At 33.8% G+C, this 22,168-nt stretch overlaps 2 protein-coding genes and 2 non-coding genes across 4 annotated transcripts; 1 reads left to right on the forward strand and 3 right to left on the reverse strand.

Annotated features, from left to right (window-relative positions):
• Window positions 7,149-10,430, forward strand: LOC105174184 (probable cysteine protease RD19D). The gene is made up of 4 exons (XM_011096204.2): window positions 7,149-7,710; window positions 9,361-9,480; window positions 9,583-9,826; window positions 9,943-10,430. Exons 1-4 carry the CDS (start codon window positions 7,246-7,248, stop codon window positions 10,212-10,214), a joined length of 1,101 nt encoding a protein of 366 aa, XP_011094506.1. The 5' UTR covers window positions 7,149-7,245; the 3' UTR covers window positions 10,215-10,430.
• Window positions 12,459-12,545, reverse strand: TRNAY-GUA. Its single transcript is given in 2 exon segments — window positions 12,459-12,494; window positions 12,509-12,545. It is a non-coding gene; the product is annotated as a tRNA-Tyr (tRNA).
• Window positions 16,059-16,145, reverse strand: TRNAY-GUA. Its single transcript is given in 2 exon segments — window positions 16,059-16,094; window positions 16,109-16,145. It is a non-coding gene; the product is annotated as a tRNA-Tyr (tRNA).
• On the reverse strand, window positions 16,782-18,844 carry LOC105174222 (gibberellin 20 oxidase 1-D-like). Its single transcript, XM_011096248.2, has 3 exons — window positions 18,042-18,844; window positions 17,337-17,658; window positions 16,782-17,220 (listed from the first exon to the last, which is right to left on the reverse strand). The coding sequence occupies exons 1-3, from the start codon at window positions 18,596-18,598 to the stop codon at window positions 16,924-16,926; spliced, it is 1,176 nt and encodes a 391-aa protein (XP_011094550.1). The 5' UTR covers window positions 18,599-18,844; the 3' UTR covers window positions 16,782-16,923.

The raw sequence follows: 22,168 nt of genomic DNA on the forward strand, positions 1-22,168 counted from the left end.
GAGGCAGACTTCATCCTTGAGTAGGCTCTTGCTTGGGGGGTCTCCTTCTTGGGCTGAACCCATTGGGCCTCCCTCTTGAGCCAGGCCATGCTGCAGGGTGTTTCTTACTTAGGCTAAACCCAATGCCCTTGGGTGGCTGCCTCTCTTTTTTAGACTGGAGGGCTTGACTTAGGCTTTAGCATTTTTTCTTGGGTCAATCATTTTGGGCCATACCCATCACAAATTAACGGCTATTTTTTAATGACTAAATATGTGTTCCTGTACCCATTCCAAATTTTTCTATAATGTGTTTCTCTTTTTTTATTTAATCTCACTATCTTATTTCATACTTCTTATTTTTTCTCTATTTCCTTAATGTATTTTACCGATATCAATTTTTAAAAATAGTTGACCAACTAACTTAGAAATATAATTTGCAACTTATTTGTAGAAGAAGAGTACTTCTACGGCATGAATCCAAGGAGGCGTATGTGGTGACAGGGATCCGAACATTCAGCAGAAAAGGCGGGATTTGGGGATAAGGCTCATCCTTATCCGTTCCTTTAGCAACGAATCCCAGGATGAAGAGGTACTCCTCCCTCATGCAGACTCCTATCTGATGAGGAGTTCCTTCAAGCTGATTTAGCTTGGAACCTCTGGATCGGGCTTCCTCTTTGGGCTATATTTGACAAAGAAGACTTCTCTTCTTGGCTAGACTCTGTTGTAGGGGGGCGCCCTTTTGGGCTGAGCTAAGAAGACCTCCCTTTTGGGCCGAACCAAATTGTAAGAGGTCTCCTTCGTGGGCCAAGCATGGTGACTTGGGTGGATTGCCTCTCTCTTGGGCTGGTGGGCTTATATCTGGGCTGAACACTTCTTTTTGGATCAATCTCTTTTGCCCACACTCATCAACGAGCATATTGACACACTCACATGTGTGTGCACAATCAATTTAAAATTATAAAAAATTTATTGTTATATAAAAAGTATATTAATTAGATTAATAAAATATTAAAAAGTATAAAAATGAGAAAATAATAAAAAATGAGAGAAGAAAAAGAGATGTGGAAGTTGAGAAAAGAGAAAAATATGAAGTTAAGAAGGGAGAGAAACATGGAAAGTTCAGAAAAGAAAAAAAAAATTAATTATATCTATACTAATATCAAAAGAGAACACCTTCCACACTCATAAATGGCGGTTAATAATACAGCTTCACTAATTTTTCTAAAATAAAAATTTTTCTTTATGATAAAATAACTAACTTATTCAAGTTTTTATAATTTACATTAATTTATAAATTATTTTTTTCTTTCTTTCTTTTTATAATGTAATGTACTGGTTTATATATTTTACTCTTATTTGTAATATATTTTAAAGCGTGAAAAATTATATATTATATGCACGTAAGAACGACGTGCCACAACGGCTAGTAAAAAAAAAACCCTTCCACACTTACAAACGGTAGTTAATGACACTGCCACACCAATTTTTTGTGAAGTCAAAAATACCCTTCATGATAAAATAACTAACCTATTCTACTTTTCAAAATTTATATTAATTGATAAGTTATTATTATTTTTTCTTTCTTTCTTTTTATCAACATAATGTACTGATTTATATATTTCTCTTATTTATAATATATTTTAAAGCATTAATTATATGTGATGCGTTCAAGAAACGCATGGGTCCAATTGCTATGGGCTATACTCAAAGTTTGGGCAGAAGCGAATACGAATCCTGAAAGGAGGACCTGCAAAAAAGGCGTTAGCACTCCGACACCAAGTTAGTTTTGGATTTAGGAATAAATAATTGTAAAAAATGAATAATAATGCGGAATTGAGATATGATTAAGAAATTTGTAGGAGAAATTGTGATCAGAATGCAATTCGAATGCTAAAGCAAAACTAGAGGAATTTTCTAGATTATTCCCTCCCTCTCTGTTGGGACTCTGCATACTTCATTTATTTTCGAAAAAGGGGGCGAAATATGTGGGGATAAGGCAGGATTTCAATCTCATTTTCAACAACAACACGTCTTTACCTAAGGGAGGACTTCATTCATGCGAGAATTCCTATTTTAGGGGGAGTCCGTTTATGTTTAAAAGTCTTAGGTATCTGGGCGCCTCCTTTCTCCTGGGCTGTCCTAGTTGCCAAGGGGGTCCACCTAGGGCCGATATGGTCCAATATGAATGCTGACCTCGAGATTGATGGGATCCTACGTAGGAGAGTGGGATGCCACGTGGGAGAGTCGACTACCACGTGTGTGGGCCTTTTGGGCCGAATTTTTATTGGGCTTTGATCATGATCCGAGTAAGGGGATGCCTTCAACTTCCTTCCTTTGCCAATCTAATTTTTTGGGGGACACTCCCAAGGCCGCCTATCAAGTGTTCTTGGGCCTCCCATGACTTGGCCCTCCTTAGATGTTATGGCCTCTCGATTCTTTCTTCTTTTTGGATTGTTTGGCCTCTTTGGGCCATCTTATTTTTATGCTCATCGCTAGCCTCCCCACTCTAATAAATAGAGATTTCGACATTTATTAGAGTAAATGTCTTTACAGGTTAGTCAAAGAAGGAACTCTTTTTTTTTTTTTTCGAATTCCTGCAAAAAATGTTAGTAGCATAAACATGCTTAGAATAAAAAAGAGCTTACTTCATGCCTGTATGCAATATGGCTTTTTATGAGTGTGTCTCCATGGAGGAGGGCTTAATGGGTACCTTTTGTGCCTACTCTGGTGTGGGGCTTTATTTTTCTGTAAGAAAATATTAAATAACAAAGATATGTATATACAACAAAGAGGCCTCTGTGCCTTTGTCGAAGATAGGGCTTTTTATGAGAGAGATGTCTTTCTCGTGAAATCCCTACAAGAAAGCACATGCTAAAAAATTGAAAGTGGTAAAATTAACCTCCAAAACTATTAAGTTAAAATATTAAAGATATTCCTTGAGGGAAGCTTGTATGTGAAAATTTATTCGGTGAGGAGATGCTTGCCTGGGGGCAGGGCTTATTTTTCTAGGGCGATGGCCCCTTAGAGCAGAGCTTATCTTCTGAGGGGGATGCCCACCTGGGTGTAGGAGTTTTTTAGGAGGATGACTGCCTAGGTGCAGGATTTTTTGAGGGGGATGTCTGCCTCAGGACAGGGCTTATCTTGAGAAGGCGTTTAGGTGGAGTAGGTCATCGTCCTCTTGTTCCTTGCATTTTTCACCAAGGACGACATTCTTGTACTCTTTAGCCTCCTCCAAGTTAATGTATTGTTCAGCTAGTGCTAGGAGATTGTAAAAATTGCGAGGGGGCTTCTTAGTTAAAGATTTGAAAAAAATCCCAATCTTGTAATCCCTGTGTAAAAGCATAAATTAGTGTATTAAATGCTATCGTAGGGACCTCTAGGGCCGGTAAATTAAAGCGTTGAAGATATTCCCTCAGTGATTTTTCTTCTCTTTATTGTAAAGAGAAAAGACTCATGAGTGTTTTTTGACATTGTTTATTGCTGGCAAATTGATGGAGAAATTGAGAGAGAAATTCTCCGAATGATCGGATGGATCCCGAGGACAATTGCTTGAACCACTGTTGGGTTGACCGTATGAGCGTGGTTATAAATACACGACAGTTAACCCATCGGTGTAATGGTGAAGAAGGGCGATATTCTTAAAGTAGGAGAAGTGTTCCTGCAGATTCGTGGTTCCTTCGTACTTCGGTAGGTTGGGCTCTTTCTAGTCGAGAGGGAGTTCGTCTGTCATGATTTCTTCACTAAAGGGCATACCCTTCTGCTCCTTCGAGGGAGTTCCCGTGATTTGGTACTGGACGTCTTGGAGGCCTTTCTGCAGGCATTCTAGATGTGCGAGCCCACTAACGAGGGACGTCTCACTGGATTTGCGAGAGATGGTCCCTAGTCACTTGCGACAGGCGGTGCAGGAACAAGGGATACCATTTGACTTTCTTCCTTAGGGTCATCCACGTCTAATGGAGTTACTGCATAGGCTGGGACTAGTATTGCCATTTGCTCCTGTATGGCCACCATGATCATCTGTTGTATGGTCTATAGGAGTCCTAGGGGGAGCCCCCTCGAGGAGGTCTTTAAGGAGGGACTATGGTGTGGAGGCTCAGTCAGCGGGTTAGCGGGTTTGGGGGGTCCTAGGACCATCGCCCTAGTGGCGAGGGCCAAGGATGTTCCTGCAACAATTTGCAAAGCTTGGGCATTGCCAGGTGCCTCCACAACCTTTTGCTTGTTTGCGGAGTTGCTAGGAATTTCCATTGTTACTCACATCTTTAACTCAAAGTTCCCACAGACGACGCCAATGATGGGTTCAAAAACCCACGGGTCCAATTGATATGGATCATGTTCAAAGTTTGGGTCGAAGCGAAGAATCCTGAAAGGGGGACCTGCAAAAATAAAGGTTCTCACTCCGACGCCCAAGTTTGTTTCATATTTAGGAATAAATAATTGTAAAAAATGAATCGTACTTGAGATATGATTAAGAAATTCGTAGGAGAAATTGTGACCAGAGTGCAATTCGAATGTTAAAGAAAAATAGAGAGTAATTTTCCAGATTCTGGAGGGGACTGAACCTGTATAGATAGAGGAGGTGTCCTCCTCTACTGGGACTTTGCACACTTCCTTTATTTTTGGAAAAGGGAGCGAAATATGTGGGGATAAGGCAAGATTCAATCTTATCTTCAACAACAACACATCTTTGCCTAGGGGAGGACTCCTATTTTGGGGGAAGTCCGTTTAGGTTTAAGAGTCTTGGATTTTTGGGGCGCTTCCCTTCTCCTGGGTTGTCCTAATTTCCAGGGAGTCCTCGTAGGGCTGATATGGTCCAATATAGATGCTGACCTCGGGTTTGATGGGATGCCACGCAGGAGTGGGTTGCCATTTTTAAAAGAAGAAAGTGTGATTATTCCACTATATATACAATTGATAAATACCATTTTTAAAAAAAGAAAAACAAAAGAAAAAACAAAATTTAAGTATCTGCACAAGCCCCAAGAAGTGGGGGCAAACGCACCCAATACGTGGAGAAATAGGGTACACGTGTCCTGCTCTCAACGAACGGATTTGCATGGCGAGCTGACTCTCGTGTGAAACCTTGAACCGGCAACTGTATGTGGAATGGATACCCGAAATTACTCTTCTTCTAATTACATTTCAACCCCTTCTTTTCTTTTATTTAATTCCCATTTCATCATTACAAGTAAAAATGTTAATCCTTAATTTCATTTCAATGTCAAAATTTATCTTTAATTTGTTTATGCTGCTAAATAATTATTATTTTATGTATACTAACTATCTTTTTCACTCAGAAATCATATGCATAATATTTGGATTCGTTTTTTTGAGTGTTTTGCTGTGTTTTGTGAAAATAAAGAAAGAAAAACAAAGATAAATAAATGTGTGTTAGAGATAAAATATATGTTCAGATTTGTTTTTGGAGATAATTTGAAATAAGTATTATATGTTTAATGTTGTGTTTTGGGAAATAAAAATTACTATCCATTGTCAAATCATGTCTTTTTTATATATATTTATGTATATGTGTGTGTATATATATATGTATATATTTATGTTGAAACAGTTAAAAACATCTAAATAAGGTGTTTTTGAATGATGTCAAACATTTGGTATGTTTTGATTTATCTCGAAAATAATTTGGAAATGAAAACAAACATAGTGATGATTTCTGATACTACAATAATATTTTTATGTTGTGTCGATGATTAGGTATTTTTGAATGATGGCAAACATTTTGTATGTTTTGATTTGTTTCGAAAATAATTTGGAAATGAAAACAAACATAGTGATGGTTTCTGATACTACAATAATATTTTTATGTTGTGTCGATGATTAGGTGTTTTTGAATGATGACAAATATTTTGTATGTTTTGATTTGTTTCGAAAATAATTTGGAAATAAAAACAAACATAGTGATGGTTTCTGATACTACAATGATATTTTTATATTGTGTCGATGATTAGTTTCGGTTTTTTACTGTATTTTATTATTTATAATATATTTAAAAAGTAAAAAATTATTTATTCTATGTATATAGAGACGATATGCCACGACGGTTAATCATACGAAGCAAATAAAATCTTTTTTATTCTCATCTATATTATATAAAAAAGAAAATCTCATTTCCACTCACAAATAACGATTACTTCGCTGAGGCACCAATATTTAAAATTATCAAAAATATATTTATGTATTTTCAACCACCCTTATTCAAATTTCTTCTCATCTATATTACTTATAGTTCTATACTATCTATATATTTATACTAATATGAAATTTCATTCACACAAAAAAAATTTGTGTCGATAATATCCCTTAACCTATTTTATTGTTTTATTTTATTTATTTATTTTTAATGTGATATATTGGTTTGTATATCTTTTTTTATTTATAATATATTTAAAGTGTAAATAATTATTTATTATACACACGCAAGGAAGAAGTATCACTAGTATACAAAAAGATATATTTTAGAATTAATTGTACAACTCGAAAATGCATATTTTTTAAGACTAACTGTTGTAGTGCGTCGTTTCTACATGTATATAATAAATAAATTTTCACACTTTAAAATATATTATAAATACGAGTAAAATATATAAATCGATACACTAGATAAAAAAAAAATAAAAAAAGAGAGAGAAAGAAATAAAACTAATTTATTAGTTAATGTAAAATTTAAAAAATTGAATAAATTAGTTATCTTAATGAATGGTAATTTTAGCTTTACAAAACTCAGTGGGACGGTGTCATTTACCGTCAGTTGTGAGTGTGGAAGTCTTTATATATATATATATATATATTAGTATAGATAAATAGACAAATTAGTTATCTAATTACTATGAATTGTTGCTGCAATTTTCTTTTCTCTGTTTTAAATTAGTCACTGTAGCACATAATATTTGTATGTATATAATTAAATAGATGTAATATAAATTTTTAAAATTAAAAATAAATATATTATTAAAAATAAATTAAGTGATTAACATGAGAGAACGTGAAACTAATAACATATTATGGTATCACAAACAGCCTACAATAAAGGATATACCAATAATTTTAATGTACTAATTTAATTAAAATAAGTAAATATATAGAATATGTACAAGTAAAGTGGATTAAAATATAATTAATAAGAGTTGGAGGGCCAACATTGAATAAAGCTAAAAATTCACCGCCAACCCTTTTCATGTATCGATGACGACTATATACCTTCACACCCAAAACCAGCCTGACCGAACAGATTAAGCAGCCATAGCTAGAATGAAAGGAGGAGGTCTAGTCTACGCAGTGGGTGTTGGGTCTGTTCTTGCACTCTTAACCTGCGCACTGGCCCTCCACGAAAGCCCCCAAGATGACGTAAAAATCCTCCAAGTTACAGAAAATTACCACGCCAACCACCACCTCCTCGGCACGGCGGCGGAGCTCCGGTTCAAGAAAGAGTACCCTACACGGGCGGAGTACCTGCACCGCCTCGGGATCTTCGCCAAAAACTTAATCAGGGCCGCTGAGCACCAGGCCATAGACCCCACCGCCGTCCATGGTGTTACCCAGTTCTCCGATCTTTCGGAGGAGGAGTTTGAGGGAATGTACATGGGGGTGAAAGGCGGTGGCGGCGCGGCGCCGTGGGAGAATGGAGTGGCCGCGGCGGAGGAGTTGGACGTGGGGAGTTTGCCGGAGAGCTTTGATTGGAGGGAGGAGGGTGCTGTTACTGATGTCAAGATGCAGGTGATTTGAATTTTGTGTATTTTTTTAATATTCATCTAATATTATTATTTTGGTGCATTTATTTATTTCAGTAAATTATAATTCATTTAGTAAAGTTTCTTGGATTTAGATAAATTATTATTTTCCAATAAGAATGTGTGATAACATTTCTTGAAATGATGTGATGTATTTACGCATGTATTTACGGTGTTTACATAGTTATATATTTTTAAATTTTCATTTTCAGTACCGAGTCGAATATCGAAATTCTATTAACACTTTATACAAAACAAAATGAAACTTTTGGTTCAGTATTTGATGCGTACCAAAATGAAACTTTTGGTTCAGTATTTGATGCCTGTCAAAATTTTGATTTCGAATTGTTTGATTAAAGAAACCCTGAAAGCCCCAAGAGATGATCATAATAGTAACTTTCGAATTAGTGTAAATGCAATTTACCCCGAGTTAATGGAAACGAACAATTTACTCCCTTGGGAAAAAATAGAACAGTAACTTATCCCCTGTATTGTCAGAAATAGAGTAAGTTACCTCCTTAAAGGGTTTCGTGAGTTACACATGCTTTTTCTTTTATTTTTTTATTTTTAAAATTTAAAATTTAAAATAACATCAGTATCTTTATTTAATAATCGTTGGATCTTAATCAATCTAAGTACCAGATTTGACCAATACACTCAACAGTGTAGATTTTATCTAATTTAAAGTAACAGTTTAAACTTAAGTAAATATAAATAAAATTTATATATTATATATAATTTAAAGTTGAATGTATATAAATTTTTATAATAAAAACTATTTGTCTATATATATATGTATATATAGAGGGAGAGAGGCTGGCAGGAGGATGAGGAGGGGGAAGGAGGAAAGGGTGATGGAGGCTGGGGGGGGGGGGGTGTGGGAGGGGGGTGGGGGGGGGGGGGGGGGGGACCTGGGCACGGTGGAGGTGGCGGGGCGGCAGTGCGAGGCCTTGGGAATGGGGAGGCGGAAGGGGCGGCGACGGCTCAAGCGGAAGGAGATGGTGGCGGTAGGCGGCGGTCCATGGACTAGACAAAAATGAAGAAAGGATATATACATATATATATATATTATTTTTATATAATTAGCTATATAATATTAATATATTAAATATTATTTATGTAAAATATATATGTATTAATTTATTTAATCAAATATGTATATAAAAAATAATATTTTTATTGATATTGTGCCTAGATGCACATGGGACGGAGTAGTGCACCGTTGCATCTATGGGTGTATTCTGTTCTATTTCTAATAACACAGGTGGTAAATTGTGGTTTTATTTTTCAAAGGGGTAAATTGCTCATTTCCTTAACACATGCAAATTGCAATTTTTTCTCTTTCGAATTTTACCTGTATGTGTTTGTAAATGATAATAAAAAAAATTGAAGTTGTGTACATTATTATTGTCATATTTTCGTGAAAAGTTGTGGTTGAGAGCAAGTGTTAACTACTTCTGAAGTAACCATTTTTCGGGGTAAAAATTGGATTTAGAGAAAATTTATGTATATATACGTGAGTATTACAGCTTGCTGAAGTTTAATTTGTTTCGGCTAGCCGGTAAGCTGACATTCATTAAACTGTTGTATGCAAATTGCATTTGAGGATCGATTTCTTTGTACTCCATAATCCCAGGGCACGTGCGGGTCTTGCTGGGCATTTAGCACCACCGGAGCGATTGAAGGAGCGAACTTCATTGCGACTGGGAAGCTCTTGAATCTTAGCGAGCAACAGCTTGTCGACTGTGATCATGCGGTGATGAATTAGTTTCAGTCGCATTGTATTAAGTGATGCTGTTAAATACAATGCCAAACCTCAAAAAATATAAACCAATTGGTTATGTTTGTATGTGTGAAGTGTGATGCAAAGGAGAGGAGAGCTTGCGATGATGGATGCATGGGGGGGTTGATGACGAATGCATACAAGTACCTGATCGAGGCTGGAGGAATAGAGGAAGAGGAGTCGTATCCTTATACCGGAAAACGAGGTGAATGTAAATTTAGACCTGAAAAGGTGGCTGTCAGAGTTGCCAACTTTACGACCATCCCCATAAACGAGAATCAGATCGCTGCCCATTTAGTCCGTCATGGTCCTCTTGCAGGTATCGCTAATATGACCGTTCTTGTCCTCCTATTGATTTCTTCGCGCTTCGTGGCTATAAAAGTGCAGTTATCGTTGCATAACGAATGAAGACTTGATATGTTGGAATTGATGCAGTCGGGCTCAACGCTGTGTTCATGCAAACATACATTGGTGGCGTCTCATGCCCGCTAATTTGTGGCAAGCGGTGGGTCAACCATGGCGTTCTTCTTGTGGGCTACGGCTCTAGAGGCTACTCCATCCTGCGATTGGGGTACAAGCCGTACTGGATCATCAAGAACTCGTGGGGCAAGCGATGGGGGGAACATGGATACTACCGTTTGTGCAGAGGGCACGGTATGTGCGGCATGAACACGATGGTTTCCGCTGTGATGACGCAGACCTCCTAGTAATATTACATCTACATAAGAAAGTAGGATCTGTTTATCGCGTCATGTTATGAAATAATGTAAGCTTAGACACATTCGAAAAGCTCTTTTTTCTTTTCTTATGGTGTAATAGATACTTTAAACCTCCCTCGTATTATTACGTGGGATGGTAATAGCCTTAATGTAATTAGTGCAACTTTTTAACAGATGGAATCGAGAATGAAGTTAGGAGGAGAATTAGAGTGATGGTATGTCTGGCCCTGTAGTTTTTAAATTAACCACGTTGCGGCCATAATGTTTTCAATTTTAATTTCAAGATTTAGTCGCGTTAAATTTCTAGTGTCAACATGTATATGGCACGAGTTTCGAGGAAATTAAGGTTGTTTTTTCTAGAACTTAAGTTTGTCAACAAAATTATAAATTAGAGCTATCGGATGCAATATGATGAGGTTAAAAATAATTGGATTAATTTGTGGAACGTAGAACGCGTCATTTTTTATTTTCCTCGTAAGAGTTTAATTTGTGTGCTGCTCGAGTGATTCGTTTATATGGAGAAGAGTCGGCTCGTGACTTTTGGTTGAAGCTCGTGATAAAACACTATTCATATGTGATTGACATTATCATTTGAATTGAGTTGTAATTTTATCACAACCACAATTTGATTACATTTTTTGGACACGATTGTCCTCGTTGATTTATTCACTTATTTTGTATTTACCCTTCTTTTGTAATAAATGATCTCAACAACCCTATGCATGAAAAGGGGGTATATCGGTATCTTTCTGACAAATTGAACTTCATTTTCTCTTAACCATCTAAAGAGTTTCCATTCTTGAACTTTAGAAGCATTCTCTCTCTTCTCCATGGCGACCAAGATTTTTCTTTTTTGTGGTCTTAATTCGAGTCGCGTATTTTTCTGAACAATGTCGTCCAATTCTCTTTTCTCCTTTTTTCCACTTTTTTATTGCAAGAGTAGCTTATTTCAATAAATTGCCAAGGCTACCTAGGATTGTTGGTCGTCTGTGATCTTCGTAATGACTATAAACCTTTTTTGCTTTAAGGTATACAAAATTATTCTTCATTGAGTTTCATGAAGTTGTCCATGGTGCCACTATAAATAATTGCCCTGTAAATATGTAAAATTAGCCCCTGTATTTGTTTAAAATGTACATTACTTGCTTTTTTTGGATGGGACAACATGACATAAGATCTTTCAAGGGAAACCTCGTAGTTCGAAAGATTGAGGATCTTGTTGAGGCTAAGACCTTGTCTTTCTTTTTGACAGATAGGGGATAGGTAGGTCCCTCTTCCTCAAGGCAGGGCATAAAACTATGACGCGCTCGTATTCCTAGATAGGAAAATGATGGAGAAAGGGCTTATACTTTTTATTCTTTAAGCACAGGAAAAGGATAAAGCATTATGAAACGACACTAAATAACAAATATTAATAATGCTTTATTTTTTTATTGGGTAAATTACAACGATTTCTCTTGAACTTTGATATAATTATAATATTCCCTCATTGTTTGAAAAATTATAAATACCTCCTGATATTTGATGAAATTATGTAATTTTTCGATGAAGGTATGAAAGCGTCAACTATGCCCTTACTGTATTTTTTATTTTAAAAAATATCAAACTAACTGGATAAAAAAATTTGAAAAGTATAAAAAAATTATCCATTTACTTAATAAAAAAATCAAAAGTTTTTACAGATAAATCCATAAGGACATTTCGATCGGTTCACACAAAACATTGATAAAACCCCTAATAGAGACTAATGAAACGGGCTAATTATTAGACGGTTATTAAAATCACAGAGATATAATTAATAATTTTTCAAACAATAAAAAAGTATCTATAATTATACAAAATCTAAGGGTAGATAATTGTAATTTACCCTATTTTATTTAACAAAAAAATATTATAATTTGTGGCATATGATACAATTACTTTGTACATTTGAAATACCCCATACTTCAATTATCATGTAATTGCGAGTTGTTATATCATATATATATATATATATATATTATTACATTGCGAGTATATAAAATAATATTGATTTGAGATAATAAGTAAAAAAATATGAAATTAATAAAGTGTTGTTATATCATATATATATATATTATTATTACATGCGATTTTTGCGAGTATATAAAATAATATTGATTTGAGATAATAAGTAAAAAAATATGAAATTAATAAAGTGTAATTGAACCCAAAAATAAAAAAATAAAAAAAAAGGGATAAATTTGCAAATTGTCCGACCTGCCGGATTCGAACCAGCGACCTAAGGATAGCTATGATTCACACTACAGTCCTCCGCTCTACCAACTGAGCTAAGGTCGGTTTGCGTTTACCCTTACTCATATTATTAAAAGACGTAAGATCCTCCGGCTTGACTGGTAAAATGATTGCCATTAAGCATTCATAAAATAAATTTTAAATGATTATATATTAAATAAATTTTTAATTCATTGTCAACATCAAAATTTTAGTATAGAATACTAATTAAAAGTAAAAATAAATTAATAAATAATTAAATTTCAAATTAAGGTCTATAAAAAATTTGGTTTAACATATACTCAGCATAATAAATTATCAATACGCGCATAAGAAATGTGGGTTTTATGTGTCATGATGGATCGATCTAAGATAAAGTCTTTTTTTCTTTAAATTTTGTATTAGATAATTGGGCAAAAATATGTTTAAGTACAATCCATTAACTGATGATCCATACAATGAATAAAAAAAATTCAAGTCTAAAGTCTCTACCATGATGAAGCTTTGAAATTGCGAAAGTTCCACGTTTTTCTTGACATCAAATCTTTCAAGTTTTAATGATATATTTCAAATTGACATCGCCTGCTCCACAAAATCAGAGGATAGTACGCATTTACATCCGAAAATAAGTTTTAACTCCTTGAATTGAAATTTGGAGAGAAGAATAAGAAGATAATCTCCACTTCAAATATTGTTACACTTTTTATTTTAAAATTAGCAGCAGTCCACGCACACACAATGCGTGTACAAATTAAAAAAGAATACTATAAAATTGTATGGGTAGATAATATTGACACCTCTAAAATTAGGCCAAAATATACCCACTCTTTTCTTTTACAAAACTACAGTTACACCCCAAAATAATATAGTTGTAAGTACAACTATACTCCCTATTCAAATGCAAAATTTAGACAAATATCCCTTAAAAAAATATTAGACTAAAACACATAAATTATATAAAATAAAAGTAATTTTAAAAAAATTATAAAATCCACACCTACATCCCGTCCATTCACAACCCGACCTATAGCCCTGCTACCCCAAGCCCTTTGAAAACGCATCTTGTTGGCTGCCTCGCCATCCCCACCCCTTGAACTCCTAAACCCCAATGTTGCCCAGCCCCTGAAATCCCGGTTTCCATCATGATCGTGCAACTCGAGACCCTTGAAACCTTGTCCTCGCATACCCGCCCCCTAAAATCTCTCCCTTTCCCCATCGCATGCTTTAAGACCCTGACGCCCTAGAATCCCAATCCGAATTGGTAATATATGTTATGTATTAATGGAACTTGTATCAATTGTATTTTTGTCTGAGAAAATATATAAGTTGTGACAGAGATTCTATCAAGGAAAATCAAGTAGATGAAAAAGAGAGATTTTAATAAAATTAACTCCTATGATTTAAAATACAAATCATACACCATTGGAAGGCTTATTATGTCTAGTTTATTATACTAAATCAATTTTGAAAGTTAGTTGTTATAATTAAAGTTATGATTTAATTAGGGAGCAATGCTCATACTGTGAAGATTACAGATTTAGGGGCGGTAAGGATAATTTTTAAAAATATAAGCACTGATTTTAATATATCAAGATATATATTGATGGAAACATACTCGTCTCTACTTTATATAGAAGAAAATGGAATAAAGATATGGATTTTGTAGAGGGAGATATTTAATGATTAGTTAAAATACAAATATGATCTATTGTTTTATGAAGAAACTACAAAATTATCGATTTATACATTTTACAGTTCATTATAGGACACGAGATTGTGACACGTTGCTATTTGATGATTGAGTGGAGTTAAATTATAAAGTTGTTAATGTACGGATGACACATTGAGATGAGTGTCGAATGGAGTTGACAAAATGTGAATGATTTATTAAGATGAGAAAACGACTTACCTAATGTGGGGCATATTCAATGGTTTACAATGACATGACGTGATTGATGACGAGCTGTGTGCTCATGATGATATATATGTGATATGAGAAAGATGAATATACAGCTAGGTACCGTAGCGCGAATGGTACAAGGATATCTCGAGCAAAGCGGGATATCCTATGCTGACGGCTACACACTGGTGTGGTGTAGAGGTACCAAGTTCAGTGTGATGTCCTGTGCTGGGATTGCTACACACTTGGCCAGTGTGGAGATATCACATACGATGGGTATCCTGTGCTGGAAGTTACATGGTATTATTGATTGAGAGGATTAGAGCCGACAGAACTATTGAATACGATCAAGTTAGGCTAAGCAGGACCCAAAAAAAATAATTAATAATTAATAAAACTAAACTTCAATTATGTATAAATCATGTTGTGGATGGTGTTTGATTCTAATATTAGTTTCGCTTGATTATTGGCATTATTACTTCGTAATTCATGAAATGGTGTGATAAGCATCAATTGATTGGTATTATTGAAATTGCAACTTTGTGATTATAAAAAGAATACTTATTGATTGTGGTCATGGAATGAAATTGAATTTATATTATACGTGCCTATATGTGTATATATAGGCTAATTAGCTAATACTTACTGAGGTAACAACTAATAAATTTACTATCTATTTTTTTCAGGAGATAGAAAACAGTAATTCATCTAGTTAGATCGTAAGTCAGTTGCCAACTTTATAGGTGGGTCAGCAGTGTCATCCTAAGTCGGGAGCTGTAGTTATATGGAGACAAGAATATTAAATTGCGATACTTTATAATAGTTAGAAACTCTGATGAAGTATGTAATGAGCTTGAGGTGTTTGTCAAATGTTGACTTTATTAGTTATCTTATCGAGATAAATATGAGTTTGTTAGGGTAATTAAATGTGATTATGGAGGAGGAGCCACATTTGGGTGATATCAAAGCAGGTCTATATTTATAGGGTTATATGTTGATTTTGAGATGTGTCTAACGATTAAATTACTTAATTTAGGATGGTTTCCCATGATGTACATGCTGACCCAATATATAATATGACCCCATGTATTTTTACTGAATCATTATATAATATTTCACATCTTAATTGAAATACTAAATGAAAATCAGGTTATAACACTCGCACAAATTATATTTGTTTAATTTTTTATTTTTATTTGTATGTAAATTTTTACGAAAAGATAGAAGGGTGGTCAAAGTAATATTTATGGGAATAAAAAATATCACCTCATATATTTTTATATTATTTTTACTAAATCTAAAATTATTTTATTAATCTTCTTATTGAATCTGTATGTAATTTACCCCTCTTAAAATTAAAATATTAAATTATTTAGTTAATAAATTAATGAAATAGTTAAATTAAAAAATTATAAAGTATAAAAGACATAAATTTTTAAAATTAAAAGATTAAATTTTTTTATTACTAAATGTTTATAACCAAAAGGTAGAGGGGGTGTCAAAATAATATTTATGAGAAGTAACAATAGGAACCCGCATATATTAATTATTTGATTATTATATTGATAAACAGTTTTTAGGTTATATTAATTATACAGACATACCTGAGCTGAGTGTCCTATATATAAAAACTTAAAAGTAATATAGAAGTGAAAATTGGAAGACAAAAGGATAAATTGTCCGACCTGCCGGATTCGAACCAGCGACCTAAGGATAGCTATGATTCACACTACAGTCCTCCGCTCTACCAACTGAGCTAAGGTCGGTTTGCGTTTACACAAAATTGAATTATCTTTTTCATGATTGGTTTGAAGCCTTCATAAAATAAGTTTTAAGTGATCACATTAAATGATTTGAAACACATTCTTGTCAAAGTCATAATTTTAGAATAAAATATTAATTGAAAGTTAAACTAATAATTGGGTTCTAAATTAATTAAGATCCATATAAACTTAGGCTTTATATAGCTCAAGATAATAAACAAACAATAGACTCATATGAAATTTGGGTCTTATGCGTCATGATGGATCGATCTAAAATAAATTTAGTATCAAATTTTAATATCTATTAAATTATTTTCTTGTACTGTAAGGGTGAAAACATACGCTCGTATGTATTAACATGTGAAGATGTACGTATAGAGTAGTTTGGTGGTAAAAAAATTTATTTAACCTATAATAAATCAATAATAAGTTATAGTAGTCCCTTTCAATGGTAGGCGTCTACATTGGATACCATATTTGTTGTTGTGCACTAATTATAGGAAGACAAAGAGAGAGGTGAAGATATGTTAGAATGTGATAATTAAAGACATTGACAAATCATTCATACATATATGGTTACAGAAATACATATATAGTTGCCCCTTACAACTATTAACTTATTATTCCATTCACCCTTAATTATATTTGTCTAAACGAAACACTGTCGTCGTCTCTTCAAATTTATACATACATTTTTACATGAAATTCTTGTTGATGGGATGAGATTTGACCAGACTCGATGTGGGCCAGAATTCATGGAACTAAGACAACGTGGGAGTACTTATGAATGAATTACAAGACCTAAATGGGATGTTTGTTTTTGTTTCTTCTGCAGCCAATGGGAGAAGGTTTGGAGGGTGTTCATGTCAGCCCTGTAATGTTTTTGTGTGAACTCAAGAAGGGTTGGCCATGTGAAGTCTGGACATAATCTTGGGTGATTGGAATCCACCAATTCATGTGGTGGGCTCACCACTTTGTCCTTTCTCGGACAAAGAAAGAAAGCAAGTGATTTCCTAGGACACCTGCTGTTCACCACTGCCCTGTGCAAACAACTCTTGTACCTCCCATTTGAGAGTGCCTAAATTAGCCAAGAAAGCATGCATGACAAAAGTTAATTTCAAGAAAAGAAAACCCTTAATAGTTGGTTTATCATCATTGGTTATAGCTAGTGATATATACATCTATTCAACTTACCATGAATGTATCACCTATGTTGACAACAAAGGCATTGAAGTTGGGAGGTATCGACTGCCATTCCTTGTCGACAAACACCTGGAGTCCACCGACGTTGTCCTGGTGGAGGATGGTGACTGATGTTGGGTCACAATGAGGTCCGGTGCCTAGGGTTTCATCTGGCTTTTGGCATGGTGGATAGTAGTTCAATCTCATTATTGACTCGTTTTCTCTGAAAAACTCATTGAAATGAGTATGAGCCACACCCAAGCTCATGGACAGGAGCTCCATTATTCGTGTTGAAAGTGTGCTCATTGCACTACAATAGTCTTGGTAGACTTTCCTGCACATATTTATGGATTGAAATGATCGAATATTTGAAAGCATTGTCCGAGTTAGTAAACATTGTGTACTATTAGTTTGGTCATTTCACTTTGTACGTACCTAATTTGACCAAACTCAAATCAGTCGGCAGATAAAATTACATGTGCTTTTGGTTGCTGTATAGTAATACTAAAACAAGGATGTTCAATGGATTGTTGTATGATTAATTCAGTAGTCAAATCAAGTTCGGACAAAGATTTTTTTTCTTTTTATATTTATCAACTCACGATTATTTAGATCTTATTACGAGTACGAGGATATCTTTGTTAGCGGCATATATCTATCATTTCTCTTATTAGAAAATACTTCAAGAACTAAACAACATAAAAACATGTTCCATACCCTAAGTTTGCAAAATCTTCACCCAGAGTCCTGCAGAAGTAGTCCTCAACAATGTGGGAAGAGCCCTTTTCTTCTGAATACTCGAAGGAGAGAGTTTCTTTCCATGGCAGCTTGGAGGAGAACCTTCCTGTGAAGCTACTAGCATAACCACAATGCTCACCGAGTTTCCTCTGAGCCCTTTGCTTCTTTTCAAGTGGCTGCTCGAAGAAATCATCCATATAACGATGAGCATTTGCTATGAGACTGGCATCAACGCCGTGGTTCACCACTAAAAAGAAACCGTGATGCTTGCATGCTTGGCCGACCAGGTTTGCCGCCCTAGCTGAGGCGGCAGGGTCACCAACGAGGAAGCCAGTTAGGTCAATGAGCGGGACGTGGAGTTCTGAAGGGTTGGGTTGGGGCTTTTCATCATCGGGCCATATGAAATCCGGGGGTATGTGGGATTGGTGTAGGATCACCGATGCATCAAAGATTAGGGTTTCTTCTTGTTGTTTTTTGTGTTTGGTGGCATGGTGAGTCATGGAGGATTGGTTCTTGATCATGCAAGGAATAGTCATTGCATGAGGTGTTTGTGAATTGTAGGAAATTTTAAGGGTTTACTCTTGAGGAAATATGTGTTGGGGAGAAAGAAGGGTTGGGGTAAGTAGCATGTGGAGAGTTTAAGGAGCAATCTATATATCTAAACATATACTATGAAGGTCTAACTCGACAAAACCTGATTCGGACTATAACTTTCTTGACAAGACCGAAAAATTTGCATTGAGAAAAGAGGGGTCGAGAGAGAAACATGAAGAGGGTAGCAAGGAAAGTTCGAAAGTGTGTTGTAAAGAAAAAGCCAAGGGTGTGTGTATATATAGGGACTAGTTCATGATTGAAAATTTTAATTTAAATTCAATTTAATTTGATTTTAGACTAATAATCTAGTCGTGTATACGTATATATATCTACATATACAATATAAATAATTAATTAGGATTGGTAAAACTCGATACCAACTATAATTTTCAAGTGGGAATCTTTATACCAATGGACAAGTGATTTTATACCAAAGTTCCATCAATTTTCGAATGATGATTGGATTTGTTATTTTTCGCAAGAGCTTCTCGACGGAATTGGCAATAGAGTCAAGATACAAGTGTTATCAATCTGCAATCCATCACAAAAGGCGTTGCTGATAAAGTTTGTTGAAAATGTCAGTCCCTACTAACCTGTTTTTTCTTTTTTTCTAGTGGTCTCAGTGTGCCCGAAAACAAATAAAAAAACAAACAAAAAGGATGTTCAAAATTGAGAAAACTCGAGACGTTTAGTCCTATGTTTTACGTGATTTTCAAAACTGAAGAAACTCAACACATTTACTCTTATACATCCGGTAAAGTAGATAATTAAATGTGTCGAGTTTTTTCAATTCGAGATCATTAATTATGAATTAACTGTGTCGAATATTTTCAATTTTGAGACTATTATAAAATTTTCGTAGAAATAAAGAATTAAAAATATATGTTGGATCTCTATCTTGTGGGACTACGGGGGTTGATACAAGGAAGGGCTTATTATGTCTGAAAAGGGCAAACCCTTCATGTGCCATGAATAGAGGAAAATCTTTGGGGGCACAAGAGTCCACTGATGCCGCTCATGGCTTTGCTGTGATCATCCAAACAACAACCTGAAAACCCTATATTAATAATGGTTGAGAGATGATGTCAATTATTTCATGAGGTTCCCATTTTGATTTAGGACAAGAAAGGGCAACATATATGGGATCCTCTCGTAAAGGGTTGTTAGCTACGGTAACTTGGGGCATTTGTCGTTTTGTACTATTTTCAAGCAACAAAAGTTGTCATGTGAAGGACAATTTTGAAACATGTCGATTTTTTTAATTATATTTTTATTAGTGTTGTCGAGCACACTCGATATATGTATATAAAAAAATATTAACAAAATTTAAATAACCACATTTTTTTTATTATGTCTTTTATCAATTATATTTATCTGACATTTTTGTAAATAAAGAAAAAGGTACTGTTTATTAAGGTTTAAAATCTTAAAATAATTCATTTCGACTGACAAAATGTAGGTTACGAAGATGACCCAAAAAAATATAGTTATATATATTTATATAAATAACCATTTCTTTAATTAATGAATCCCTATCGATAAATTTTTATTCAAAATATTTAGGGTATGATTCGTATGAAATAATAAATTAGGAATGGAATGAACATTTATAAACTCATTCCAAATACATGCTCGGTATAATCGAATTTTTTTTTGACCAAATTTGATCGAATCAATCCAATTAGAAAGCAAGTGTGATAAACTTGCTGTATGATTCGTCATTTTTTTAAATTGTACATTAATCACACAACAAGTGTGTTACACTTATCATATGATTGATTCGTATTTAGCAGAGTTCATTCCCATAAGTATGAGATTAGCGATTTTCCCATTTACCATAATTTTTAGCTATATATTCCCAATAAATTAGGAATAGGTGGCTTTTTCTTTGTATTGCTAAAATAACTTTTAATAAAATTATAATTGCAAGATTTTTAGTGACAAAGTTATATATTATTTTGAAAACATAAAATAAAAAAAAATATGAATATAAAATATGTAAATATGTGTTACCAAAATTTATATATAATATAAAAGTTTTTAAATTTTAAAGTATTTTATTAAATATAATATAAAGTTACTATCATCTTTATAGGCATTTACAAATATATTACTATAAGCATAAAGTATTATATATAATATAGCATGTATACCATATATTAATGTCTATATTTTTTATGTTAATGCTAAAGTGTGTAAATAATAAGTATTTATTAAAAAAATTTAAATATATAAAAACATCAAATAAATTATATTATAAATTTATCTTTAATTTAATATTTTAGAATAACATTAATTATGTAATGAGATATTAGTCAGTTGTTTCTTTTATTTTAATTTTTAAGTTTTATTATTTAGAAAGCATATAAATTAGTAATTTGCACATATATGTATATGGTATTTTACTTCACGTCCAACTCTCTTCACAAACCACTTGGTTGATATGTTATGTTAGAAATAAATTTCCATAACTATCTATTTGTCTAATGTTGGATAAATTGCATATTTAATTAATTTATAAATATATCTATGTTAGACTTGCAATATTGTGAACTAATATTGTTTTGTAAATTATAGGAAAAAGAACTTGGTAGAAAAGTAACTGTTCTCGAGGTATTTCAAATATGTCATAGAAAAAATAAAAGAATTAGGAAGTTCATCGACAACAGATCCAAAAGAATTAGTGTAAGGATAATTTGTCATTGATATTTAAATATTGGTTGGTATATATATTGAGAAATTTTATTAGACTTTTATTACATAAATGTTCCTTTATCTAATGTACTTGCACAGGAAGAATACCTCGCAAAATTGGGTTTCACTGATGTTTCTTCCCAGACTTCATTCGATCTCTCAACTTGGTATGATATAACTGGAGGTCCTTCTAAAGGACGCTTATATGGATTTGTAAGTGACTCGTCATCTACAAGTGCAAGTTCAGTCAGCTCTACTTTTAGAGCATCTGAGGAGAAGCTTAATAAGTTAACAAAAGTTCTGGAGGATATGCGCTCTAATGCTACAAAGATGCAAAAGAATTTTCAAGACGAGAAGAAGAAGAAAGTAGAAAATTGCTTGAAACTGTGCTTGAAGAAACTTGAAAGAGGGAGGAAGAGGCTCGAAAGAGAGAGACAGACATACAAGAATTAGTTCGTAAGTTACTTCAAGATGAAGGATGCACAAATCATTAATTTGTTGGTTGGTCTGGACAGTAAGAGCAACAACATTCCAGGAAAGATTATTAGTTTCTTTTTTCTGTTGGTTGTTTATGACTTAGTTTATGTTGATTTGGGTTGTATTTTGACTTACTTTTGTTAGTTTTGCAGTGCAGACAATGATATTATTTGGTAATATATTGATGATACAAACATCAATTATATTATTATTGGTTATATTATGAGTATCTATTTTGATATTATTTATAATTTTTAATTTGAAAAATTCAAATTTTGGTATTGATTGAATATGTATAATGATATAATGAGCAGGATATTAATTTGGGTATAGAAAATAAA

The sequence above is a fragment of the Sesamum indicum genome, linkage group LG11, assembly GCF_000512975.1.
Source record: "Sesamum indicum cultivar Zhongzhi No. 13 linkage group LG11, S_indicum_v1.0, whole genome shotgun sequence".
In the NCBI taxonomy this organism is placed as follows: domain Eukaryota; kingdom Viridiplantae; phylum Streptophyta; class Magnoliopsida; order Lamiales; family Pedaliaceae; genus Sesamum; species Sesamum indicum.

Coding starts and splice junctions, on each gene's coding strand:
- LOC105174184 (XM_011096204.2), top strand. CDS start 7,246: ATGAAAGGAGGAGGTCTAGTCTACGCAGTGGGTGTTGGGTCTGTTCTT. Junction 7,711..9,360: donor TTACTGATGTCAAGATGCAG/GTGATTTGAATT, acceptor CCATAATCCCAG/GGCACGTGCGGGTCTTGCTG. Junction 9,481..9,582: donor TTGTCGACTGTGATCATGCG/GTGATGAATTAG, acceptor GTATGTGTGAAG/TGTGATGCAAAGGAGAGGAG.
- LOC105174222 (XM_011096248.2), bottom strand. CDS start 18,598: ATGACTATTCCTTGCATGATCAAGAACCAATCCTCCATGACTCACCAT. Junction 17,659..18,041: donor GAAGATTTTGCAAACTTAGG/GTATGGAACATG, acceptor AAATATGTGCAG/GAAAGTCTACCAAGACTATT. Junction 17,221..17,336: donor ACATAGGTGATACATTCATG/GTAAGTTGAATA, acceptor TGGCTAATTTAG/GCACTCTCAAATGGGAGGTA.